Source organism: Poeciliopsis prolifica, unplaced genomic scaffold, assembly GCF_027474105.1.
Source record: "Poeciliopsis prolifica strain line A6 unplaced genomic scaffold, Auburn_PproV2 SCAFFOLD007, whole genome shotgun sequence".
NCBI lineage: Eukaryota > Metazoa > Chordata > Actinopteri > Cyprinodontiformes > Poeciliidae > Poeciliopsis > Poeciliopsis prolifica.
This window is the reverse complement of record NW_026562382.1, coordinates 13198857-13211199: the sequence shown is the minus strand read 5'-3', so window position 1 is coordinate 13211199 and position 12343 is coordinate 13198857. Positions and strand designations below refer to the sequence as shown.

General features: G+C 37.8%; 1 protein-coding gene across 12 annotated transcripts in view; it reads right to left on the bottom strand.

The window, feature by feature from the left end:
• Nucleotides 1-12343, bottom strand: part of dip2a (disco-interacting protein 2 homolog A) — an 83273-nt gene that overhangs the window by 18058 nt on the left and 52872 nt on the right. For 4 of the 12 annotated variants that reach the window (XM_055031334.1, XM_055031338.1, XM_055031337.1 and 1 more), the window contains exons 5-8: nt 9508-9771; nt 6797-6934; nt 5202-5243; nt 2247-2366 (exon numbers count right to left, since the gene is read on the bottom strand). In XM_055031334.1, coding sequence (XP_054887309.1) covers nt 2247-2366; nt 5202-5243; nt 6797-6934; nt 9508-9771 — 564 coding nt within the window. The remainder of the gene's footprint in view (nt 1-2246; nt 2367-5201; nt 5244-6796; nt 6935-9507; nt 9772-12343) is intronic. The other 8 variants (XM_055031340.1, XM_055031342.1, XM_055031341.1 and 5 more) reach the window with 4 other exon arrangements.

The window sequence follows — 12343 nt, the reverse complement described above, 5'->3', positions numbered from 1 at the left end:
GGAAATAATAATACCAGTTAAATTCAATCTTACTGGCAAGTCAGAGCTTTTAAGCAGAGCTTGAAGGTGAAGATTCTTGCCAGATAAAACAATTTTGTTTGGAATAAAATGTGTTCAGTTTTACATCTGTGTGTTTTTTCTGTTCACAGGAAGCAGATCACCACACCATCTGTGCCAGAACCAGCCAGCCCTTACAAATACCTGCTGATGAGTTGCTGCTCCAGACAGATTTTCATCTAGACAATGTTTATTCAAGGTGGCAGAGGACCACCCAAATCACCATGCCAGGAATGTAGGAAATAGATGGACTGGGCTGGTCGTCTGTGTTCACTTATTTCTTGCCTAATAAATCCTTCATGCTGAGTGATCTCAACTGCAAATAAGGTCAAAAACTGAAAGTGCTCAATTTTGAGATTTTTAAGGCATGACTATTTTAGAAACCTTTTCCAGCAATCTAGGTACTTTTCCTGGGTCACCCTTAAACTTGCAACCTTTTATCTTATAAAACATATTTATAAAACAGAAATTTGCCCCAGAATCTACAATTGTGAACATGTTAGCTCTTAGTTGCTAACCTGAACCTTCCAAATGCAGTTTTGTGAAGGAAAGAAAGCCAAGATTGTTAAAATGCTTGATTATTCTGTACATTATATTTCAGTAATTCCACATTTTAAACTGCTCTGCAGTTCATATTTTTAAAGATTATATATCATGTTTCAGAATAAAAAAAAACAAAAAACATTGTCAGTAAGCATCAACAAGTCAATTAGCCATCTCCCTTGTTTTATCGAAGAATACACATACATTTTACCAAATGGAGCCTTTTTATTACAGCCAGTAAAGCAGAAAGCCACTACAACATTTGGTCTGAAATGGCACTGTCTGAAAATTTCTAATGATAACCAGAGGAGTAATTATTTCCATGACAGGAATATGTCGAATGAATCCATTCTCGCTTATTGGCAACACAGAAAAATAATGAAGTTTGCACAAAAGATAATCTCTGGAGGAAATGTTAAAGATCTTTGTGGAAGTAAACAAGTGGAGCAGATGGATTCCTCCTCAGCCAACAAAAACAATTAAAAAACAACTGAAATCTTTGATTTAAGGGAAAGGACAATGCAAACTTGATGGAGGGTGACAAGATGGTTCATGCCACAACTATTTAGCTCGAGCAGGGAGTAAACGGCCAAGAAGAGCTATATGTGGGCATAAGGTTTCTAAAACCATATGCCTTCTTTGACAGCAGGTTTTATGTTTTGTGGTCTCAATCAATACTAAAAACCTGCTGATATTTAGCATTGATATTTAGTACAGAGAGTGTTAAATTAATACCCTTTCTCTGTAGATGATCCCCCTGCTGTTTTTGCCACAATAGCTTCAGCTGCAAAATCTACTGTTCTGTGAAGAAGAGTGCATTTTAAGGCAGCTGCAGTTTGACTACAAAACATCAGTTATGTAGATGACAGTTTTTAATGCTAATGTGCTTATGCATCCCTGTTTAGATAAAAGCAGAGTTTGGTCAGAAATAGAACCTGTCTATTTGAATGCTACCTGGATTTTAGTGCTAAGTATTACAGTTTTGTAGCAAGTTGTCACTAGCTTCTGTGATGAATTGCAGTTTAACTGTGTTTACAACAGAATGCTTTTAAATCAGACCATAGGATGCTAGTTTGTTAGCTCTCCAAGCAATTGCTCAAAGCCAAAATGTGTCTTCACTTCGCTCTCCTCACTGGAAATAGTATAATATAAATCTTCACTCCATGAGCTTTGATATACTCCCACCACGTTTATGTCCATTGTGGACATTCTTTTATGCACCAATGTTCCAATTTGTCGTTACAAACACAATATTATCACTCTTTCATGACTTTGGCTGCATTTTTATATGATCTGTACTAGATTTTTTTAAAATGTAGTTATGCATTTTAAATATTTCTGCAAGCAGCAATTATAGGAGAAACAAGCTTCTAAGAGTAATTGGTTCTGAATGGTGGTGGGAATGAATACAACAAACAGTCCAGGAGATTAAGTTTTTCTAAAAGATCTGAAGGATATAATTTCAGGGAAGCATAATGGGAAAAAAAAAGAACACAAAAAAAAAACCTTAAGTGAGCTAACTGCTTGGACAAGAGATGTAAAGCTTGACTAAGAATTATAGGTCAAGAATCAGATTAATAGGTTGGAAATAATAGCCTCTTAAGATTTGGTTAGTAGCGAAAACAATTACTTTTAGGTTATCTTACCATCTAAAAGCTCCTCGAAGTCGTCAACAAAGAATTCACGTAATGGTGGACGCTTTGGTCTCTTTAATGTATTGAGCAGCTGCTGGATTTTGTTGGAGACACGACTGTTGACAGGAACACCTATAAAATGAGTTTGAAGGGAGTGAGAGGCAAGAAGCGAGGGTAGACGTAAACAAGGCAAAGCAGAAATGTGACGGGAAACGAGCATGAAATACATAAACAAGGAGGGATGTTGCAGTGGTGGGATGTGCAGATTGATGAAGCAATGAGAAGAGCATAGATAGGGGAAAAGGTCAGCCTGGTGGTGTGGTGCAATTTAGAGGACAATGAGCTGTCACACTACAGCATGACAACAAAACAGAGGAATCGACACCTGGAGGTCAAACATTCAGCCAGGACTCTCTAAAAATATAAGTAAACCTCATAAAAAAAAATAAATGTAAAAACAGTGCGCCACCTCCTGCTGCCTAGTAACAACGGTGTCCTCTCTGTGGCATGTAAATTATAAAATGTCTACAAAGCTGTCCTTATCACACACAGCAAAACAGATCACAATCAGTAGATCATTAGTTTGAATGTGCATAAATAAATATGAATGTATGCTTTTCATACGGTACACACAACACTTTAAAATCAAATAAAAGCAGACAAAGCACAGAGACAACAGACTGAATACAAATGAGGAGTGATGTCCTGTTAGATTTTCTTCAAGTATTGCTTGGTCTCATACTAGATTTATCAGACAATATATTCACCATTTAATTTCACCCTTAAATTATGAAAAGGGGGGCTTTGCTAGACATTCCAGACAGCCAAGGGAGCTGAAAGCCACAGCTGTACGCAGCGTGCTGCATCTATCTTATAATAAAAGCCTTGAGTGAGACAGATGCTGCCTCCTTATGTGGGCACAGATGTACTGGGAGTTAATGTGTGGGGGTCAGCAGCCCCTGATTGGCCAATTAGGAAGACCTGATGCTCACGGGACATAAATCTCACCAATTAATGAGCCCTGATCACTAATATCAAAGCCAACCATGACCCATCTATTAAAGCACTATAATTAATCTGTATATGACTTTGGTAATTTATGCCTCAAAGACTGGTTTTGGCTTAAAGTAAAAAGAAAAAAGTGACATCTTTCAACAGAAACTTTTTATTGCATAGACTAATGAACACAAAGGTACATTTAAGGTATAACAACTGTGTTCTGCTATATTTCAATTATTGCTAACAAACCCAAATAAACCAACATGTGTAACTTCCATCTGTCAGAAATATTTCAAGGTCCTGAATGTGTCTGCGGGTCTGAGCCACAAGACTGTTCCAACCACTTCTGACACAAAAATGGCTCATAAATGCATAGTTTCATTTTCCCCATATTTGTTGATGCAGTTAGGTTTTCTAATTTTCACAGTATATTCATACGGCAGACGTCTGATTTGTGTCGGTGCATTTGATGTGTAAACCATTTTCAGTCATGGATATAATTATACTGAGATCATGATGCCCCAGGTTGTAATTAAAATGCAGTGTTGTTCCAATTTGTAGATGTTTATTAAGGTTTCAACTGAAACTAAGAGCATGAATTAATAAAATAATTTAATATTTCACAGCTATTTTTAGTATTTTCTACTAGAAAGCTGAACACATATAAAAAACACACCCGTTCTTCAAACATTTGGACTAAAGAGATTGTTTCAGGCCAATCCATTTGTTTAGCATTTATTTCCAGTCAGAGCTATGATCTCTGAATGACGTCACACTCAAGTTAAGCCTGTTCTAGTTGCGAGTTGGAAAAACACAAAGATATGCTGTTTGTTTTGATGCTAAGCATATTCAGCAATATCCGTTGATTGGGCATAACAATGTACTGTATGTAGAACTAGAGACCGCTCAGAGACTTTCTTTGTCAGCATTTTTACTTGTAGAAACTTTACTTATGGCTGACAACTGAAAAATCCAATTTCTGAGAATAAAGATGACACACCATTAGTCTAATATGTCTAAAAAAATGCTTCGAGTAGAATTAAGAAAGCGCCACATGTTTACATTTGGCATGGTAGGATAAAAAAAGGTTTCACTTCCAAACAACCATTTGACATATAGGCAACACCTGGAGGAGACTTGGTGATCCAAAGAGGATGTTCTTTAATACCTTTCTGTGAAGGACAGCTGCAATATTTTATTTACCTCCCTTGCCATCCTGCTCACTGTGTGTAGAAGAAACATAAATATCGGTCCTCATCCAACAGAAACTGGTCAGATGTCATATTTAAATCAAAGAACCACTGAAAGCTATTGATAAGTAAGACATTCCTAAAAGTCAACTTGAAAGTATAATTGAAAAGAAAATATTTGAATACCAATAATTGTGCCACATTTAATTTTTTTTTTTATTTCATTTTCTCACTGAATACATTTTCAGTTTCAAATTGTTCTAATGCAATAAAGCATTTATTTAAATTTAGACTTGTTACAAACCCTAACCAGGGGTGCAGAAAGACTGAACTCAATGTGTGGCTAATGATTGAGTTTTAAGATGCAAGCAGTGACTGACAGCCGCCATCGCTGAAGCATCTGTAGAGCTACAGGGTAGCCGGCTGGTGTCACACATTGCAGTGAGAAAGACGGCTCTGAGCTTTATCACTCTGAGCGAAGAAATCAGAATGCCAGTATGTTAAATATTCACAAGGCCAGATGACCAGTTACATCTGTTTATCCTTCGTCTTCTACAGAAATCAGCTGGGTTAGACGAGGCTGAAAACACAGTCAAGCGAGCACGCTGTATTCCACACGTCAGCTTTTCAAATACTTTTGCAAAGCAATGCGGCAGCCTAACAGCAGAGGCAAAGGCAGAACCACAAAATCACGCATACACACACACACACAAATACACAAGCAGCTTAGTGCTCAAACACCAGCCTGCCACAGAACTGGAGGAACAATTATAAATACCATCGATTAAAGTCAGGGATCCGTCCCTTCCCCACTCACAGCCTGGAGGAGAAACGTATCAAAGTGTCAGTGAAACAATCCGACCAAGCTTCTGTGCTTGAATGTGTGAGAAATCTACTGGCTGCCTTGCAGAGGTCAGACTGTAGCTAACAACAGGAGAAAACATGGCAATGAATACATCTTATAAATGCACTCATAGAACAGCTACCTTCACTGCAGAGCACCGGGTGGGTGAAGTGATGTTTAGTATGTTTTAGCAGGTAGTCTGCATCGGTACAGTCATGTTATTAAAATGTTGATGAATGACTAACAGAAAGAAGAAAGGAATGACAAGAGGATGATGGATCCATTTTTACTATATGACAGGCTTGTCATTTTCTGAAGAAAACATTGTTTTACTTTAATTTTTCTCGCTTTTTTTAAGACGGGTACCGTTTGTTACATATTATTGATATGAATCCTAAAAACACTGCAATAGCATTATGTATGTTGCTTGCTAATAAACACATATATTCTATCCATTACACAAACAGTCACCATCCTCTGTTTGTAACAGAGTTATACCTTTAAGTGCTTTGAGAAAGTGTCAATAAACCATGAGTGTTTTAACACTTTGTCAAATTACAAACACAACATTAATGCATTTTAATGAGATCTAACATGACAGACCATCACAAATTAGTGGAGAATTGCAAAGCGGGAATAAAAAATAATTTTAACCTAAATCCACTTGAGAATATGTACCAAATTGTAAAACTTCATTTGAACAGATGTTCTCTGTCCAATCTGACTGCAAAGAAGAATGAGCAAAAATTCTGTATCTAGATTAGTAAAGCTGGTTGGTACAAACTCACCACAAATATATTGTAGTTGTAACTGCAGGAAAAAGTGGCTCTGTAAAACAATAACTCAGGGGTGCTGAATGCATGCCACACTTTTCAGTTTTTGAATCACAAAAATATGAATATGATCAGGAAATCATTCCTTTATTTTTTTTCACTTCACAATTATACTCTCCTGTGTGTTTGTCTATCACATAAAACAAAATTGAATGCACCAAGCAGCACTTTTAAAAAAGGTTTAAAACTGCACTAAAGTGCTGTATAAAAAAATGATAAAATGTGAGCAAATGTAGAAAACCTAAAAGGGTATGAATGCTTTTGCAAAATTTGCTTATTTAATCAGCACATCAAAAGATGCACAGTAACAGTGATTAGTACATACAACAGTAGCACGAATAATTAGCTACTCTTTTATTAAGTTATAATTTTCTATTTAAAGCACTTACTCAGTTTCGATTGACAAAGATTTTGCTCAAAATCCCTTAATTGTTTGTTTCAAAAGAAATTATTTCCTTCCTCTAATAATCATAATTACCTCTGCTGAGTTATTAGTAGCAATATTTGCAGATAAAATTGCTGTGAGTTTTCCAGAGGGATTGGAGAGGCTGTTACCATGACAAAGTGAATGGGTCAGCTTGCGCGGTCAGTTGTGCCTGTCAGAAAAGTCGACGGATAGAGGTCTGGACAGAGGGACAGACAGCAGGGAGGAAAAGCTCTGTGTGTGCAAGTGAGGCTGAGGAGGAGGAAACTCACCATCTGCGGTCTCCATCATGCTGGCATGGTGGTTGTAGCTGCGGGAAACGCCTCGCACCGAGCCCACCTGGGGCCGCTCCAGGTGAATCGAGGAGCGCTCGGACAACCCCGTCACATCGGGGGGTGCTGAGTGGTTATCTGTGACGAGTGGGGTGTCTGGGGTTAAAAGGTCGGCTTGTACTTTGGGCTGCCATTATGAAGCACTCTGTCCTGACATATTAGTGTTTTGACAGAACCTCGAGGCCGTAATGATGATTCATTTTCAGATGCGATTCCACAGAACAGGAGAGGATGATAGCTTTATTGAAGGATTGTTTAACTGAACATTTAGGCTGATCAGAAAACATGAACATTCAATGTTCAAATGACTCTTTTGAATATATTCAAGTTTAGCATTCATTCAACAAAGGACCTCCATTTCTGAACAAACTCTTTGTCTTCGTAATTTGTGATGCACCAAGCAGTCAGAAATTTAAATAGGCAAATTTTTTCTTCATCAAATCTTGAAAAATCTTTTTATGCATCAACAAAAGGCATCAAAACATAAAACTGCTTATTTTTTGAGCTGCAAACAGATCAACAGCATGTTTTGTGATGCATTTACATTAAAATGAAATAAAGGTTTGGGATATTTACTTTTGTCTCTCACACAGACTTCCCATTTTATTTTATTTTATTTATTTTATTAACATTTCCCTGCCAGGTATAAATAGTGGGAAGAAATACCTAAAATCACATGTTTGTGGACATTAACATAGCCTAAGCTTATTGCTAATAAAGAAATTCCAATACATTTTGCAAGTTGGCTAACATCAACATTCTTTTACTTCAATATATGAACCCAATATTATCTATTTAAAATGATTAATACGACTAATTGCTACTGTTTCTAGAAAATGTTAATAATTAGTAGACGAGGCCATTTAAATATACAGTTTGTGATCTGGTTCCACATCCCTGTGTAAGTGCTACATCTTTAAAACTTTCATTTCCCCCACATATGCACAGCAGTCATGAAACATCTTAGAGATGATCCACAGGGTTGGCATGTGGGAATACACGTGGCTGCGGGATTGGCTCCAGGCCTCTTGTTGGTATTTTCCACCAGACCGCAGAGAAATATGTGTGGAAGATGAGGAGGGAAGAGACAACATCCAAACATAGCAGCAAGTCTTTAGAACTATTTACTGTAGCAAAAGTGCATGCTGATAAGTCACAGCTTAATGCTTTTATCTGCTGACCTATATTTCCACTTAGGAAAATAGTCATGAGCCTAGTGTTTTGATTAAAATGACGTGTTTCCAAACTGTGGTATTAGACTCTTGTTGTTTCTCTTCTACATATTTCTGGCTCTGTGAGGGGTCTCCAGAAGAAAATTTTCAGCTGTTAAATGTACGTGTGGCAAACCACTGCATAAAAATCACATAACTTGTGGTCTTGTGAGGAAAAATAGCTAAAAAAATGTAGATGAATTAGGTCAAAATAAAATGACTTGGGGGGGGAAGAAGGTTTTGAGGTTGAACCGAGGTATCAAACAGACATTTTTTTCAAGTGTTGTGGCATAATAAAATAAGAATGAAAATAAATTGATGGCGTGTTTCAATGGTTATGAGTCCAAAACAACTGCATCATCAGCATTTCTCTTGCAAGATGTGCCTTAAAACCAACAAATCCTGTTTCTTGTGCATTGCCATCCACACAACCTTCAGCTGCTGCCTTCCTATGATGGTATATCAGCAGTAAGAGTCTCCTGGAAAGGTGAGTGATGCACACACTGAGTATTTAAGGGGGTGAAGGAGCATGCTAACATTGGAAATTTATTTACAGCTTCTAACAGCAGCAGTCACGCTGGCTGCTTTATGACTACAGCAACCTTGAGCAGGAGAAGACAGCTCTATCTTGATAGAACATGGCCGAGCACAGGATCACACCAGCAAGCACACAGATGAGGTCAGAAGAAACCAGATTGTGATGAAACAGTGATAGCAATAAATATAGTGAATCTCATCAAATAGCTCTGTATGGCAACTAGAGCGAGCAGATTTGGATTTGGCTGTGATACGACAGAGAGCTTCTTCATCTGACTAACAGTTAGAGAGTGGCCACTAATTTGAAAAATTTGATTTAAGCTCCATTGACTCCATTTGTTGCACAGTAACTCAACATGAAGATTTTACCTTTCACATGTTTTTAAAAAGTGCTGACCAACCCAAAAAACATAAACTGAAAACACCAAACGGGGACAAGAAAAGATCCAATGGTGCACTCATTGCTTTGCATATCAATACTTCTCCCTATGTCCAGGCTTCAGTGTGAATATAGGAAGGTGTTTTATTTGGATTTTGGGAAGCAGGCAAGTCTCACACTTTCTGACCTACATACTAAACATGTGTGGTGAAAACACTGATTTCATGGTGAATAACAGTGGTAGCAACATTCCAGCAGGACAACATAAAAATCCACCCAGACTTACAGTAGGATGAGTTTGTGGCCTACTTGAAGTCCAGACCAAAATCTGACAGACGTTCTTGAAGATGGATTATCACAATCTTAATGTTTGGTCTCTGTTGTGTAAACGTTGCTTTGTGTTACACAGCGCAAAGCAATGTAACACAAATTTGAATGTGTTATAGTTCAAGCAATACTTTGCAAATCACTGTATGTATGTATCGCTGCATCTGCAAAAATAAACACTGAGATATGAGACTGACCTAGCTGGGTGTGTGCCATTAGGTCTGCTAGTGCGGTCGCAGTGGCGTTGGCGTTGAGGGCAGCGTGAGCAGCACTGTTGGTGACAGATCTGCCTCCTGGGTGGGATGAGGTGGATGAGGCTGAGGAGGAGGTGGACGAGCCCTGGATGACCCGGTTGAACCAGTGCTCGACTGCTGGGTGGCTGTGACCCTGATAGGGCGTGGATGTGGCTAAGCGTCCCTGCCGTCGAAGCGAGCCCTCATCTTCTGACGCTGAGGATGTGTCTATGTTGAAGAGGTCAAAACAGCCGAGTCAGAAGAGAAGGGAAGAAAAAAAAAAACACATCATCCATGCAGTCACTAGGGGGAAATGTAAGAAGATGAAATAGGATGCCAACTGGCTTTTTGCAGAAATTTTACAATTTTCAGATAAAAAGTTTATAAAAATACAAAAATATTTGATTCACTGGCTCTCCATGTAGTGCAGAGGGCAGAGTTCACAGCAGGTAAATGTCCCTGATTTCAAATAGCTACATTTAAGAATAATCTTTTTTCCTGTTTGAGAGCAATACCAGGTCACCAAACAATCTTTGGTGTGAATGTTGTCACTGAGTAAAGACAACTCATGTTCGATATCAGGAAGGTGTTTCACATAACACCTTTTTTCCACTGGGTGTTTCACATAACACCTTTTTTCCACTGGTATGGCATAGATTAGCGTGGTTCATGACCCCATTTTGTTTGCTTTAAAAGCAGCTCACACAACTAATATTTGTCACACCATTCCTGGTCCTCCTTTCAGATGAAATTACCCAAAATACAAGTGTAAATATGGGTTTTACTTCCTCATTGAAAAACTGGAAGAAAAATCCAATACTAATGTGCTATAGAATACATTTCTGAAAAAAATACATGAGGGCATATAAGTTCAGTTTTAAAAAAAAAAGTTGAGTTCAATCAAAGCCAGTTTCAATGCAGTTCAGAGGATGCAGTGAACAGTTGGTCTCATCAAAAATAAACAGGAAAACCTTCAAAGCAACATCAGGATAATTCAGAATGAATACATTCATTTTCATCTTCCAAACACGTCTCTGCTTCAAATTGGTTCACATAGATTGAAAAACAGGAGAGGTTATTTTGACTGATGTTCTGTAGACATGAGTTCAACAAGATGACTAAGCAGTAGAAAAAAAAAAGATTTTAAAAAGATTTAAAGGAAAAGCCAGTTTTTCCAGCCATTCCTCTTTCAATGTGAAACTGATTTTAAAGACAAATACAAAAATCCCTCAAACATCTTAAAATATTAGATGAAAGATTTTCAACCCGCTGTGCATAACAAAGCATAGTGAATTGCAAAAACTACCCACAGAGACCGAGAGACAGGCATTAAGAGAACAGAAGGATTTAGAAGACGGATTTCGACCCTGTGTGTGATCAGCACATGCCTGATGGATATTTCTTTTCCTAAAACGACTTCAGATGGTTATTCTTTTTAATCACCCACAGAATATATTAACAAGACAAGTCCACCAGCAGAGACACTATTAAAAACTGCTGCTGCTTGCTTTAAGCTGATATTTGGTTTTGTTGAGGCTGTCAGAAGAGGGACGGAGGAGGTGGAATTAGAATGAACCAATTTAATGTCTGTACCATCGCAGGGCTCATGTGGGTTATCTCACATTTATGATTCTGTTTGTTATCCCTCTGCCCGTCTCTACTCTCGCTCACTCTCCAGTAACTTTAACAGAGTTAGGCAAGCGAGGGAGGGAAAGAGAGGGTCAGGGAATGCATTTAAAGTGGAAACAGGGAGGCTGAAGGAAGAAGGCATATATATCACCAGGAGACAACATTATGTAAAGAGAAAAAGTGTCTGGGTCAGGGAGACAGGGTTGTAGAAGCAGTCATAAGTACATACAATAAAAAAGGAGGTAAAACAGACTATAACTGAGACCTCAGTTATTGCATCAGTGGTGTATGTCTTCCCGCAAAAAAACAGAAAACTAGTGAAACCCCCATCTTGTGGTAAACAATGCCAGAGAAAGCACCTCTTCATAACCTGAAGAAAATAGGAGAAACACTGAAGCTATGTGCAAATATTAACATTCAATTTCCTTACAAAGGTCATTTTAATCTTTCTTAAGCTGAATGCACCTGGTTAAATATAGAAGAAATGTATATAATCTGCACAATTATTTTTACAAAGTGAATTAGGGTTAGTGTGGTGTAGCTATTGGATATAAAATAGACATTAATTTAAAAAATACTTAATTCATCCCAATGGGAAATTAAATGATGTAGAAGCTGAAATTATCCAAATTTATCAAAAGAGTCACTGTAGATGATTATGCAGCTGGACAACAGCACAATGATGCAACAGCAGTACGTAAACAAAGGAGAAATTGATTTGGGCTGAAATATTTACAATATTAATATCAAACAGCAAGTGGCCCATTAGAGCTTTCTAATGTTTTCTTATGAATCTCAAATTATACTATAAGTAAATCAAACACATTCAATCTTTTCCGTTCATCTGTCTGTTTCTTATACTTTCACTGTTCACAAAGAACAAAGATTTTTTCAATAAATTGTAATATTTTGGAAATTCCTGCCGTAGAGCTGAAATAATAGTTCATGAAAGCTTTTCAAAGAATGAACTGTGGCCAAGTGCAAGATCTCAAGACATGTCACCTGTGAGACAGCGCGAGAGAGGCTGACATAAAACAGATAACAGGAAGGTTGTATGGCCATTACAGAGGACAGGCGGCTTTCAGAGATACTGTCCAGCTTGTCAAGAACACCTTAATCTTAAAGTATGCTCTTGGTTTTTTTAATCAAACCCACATACCTCAATGGAGAA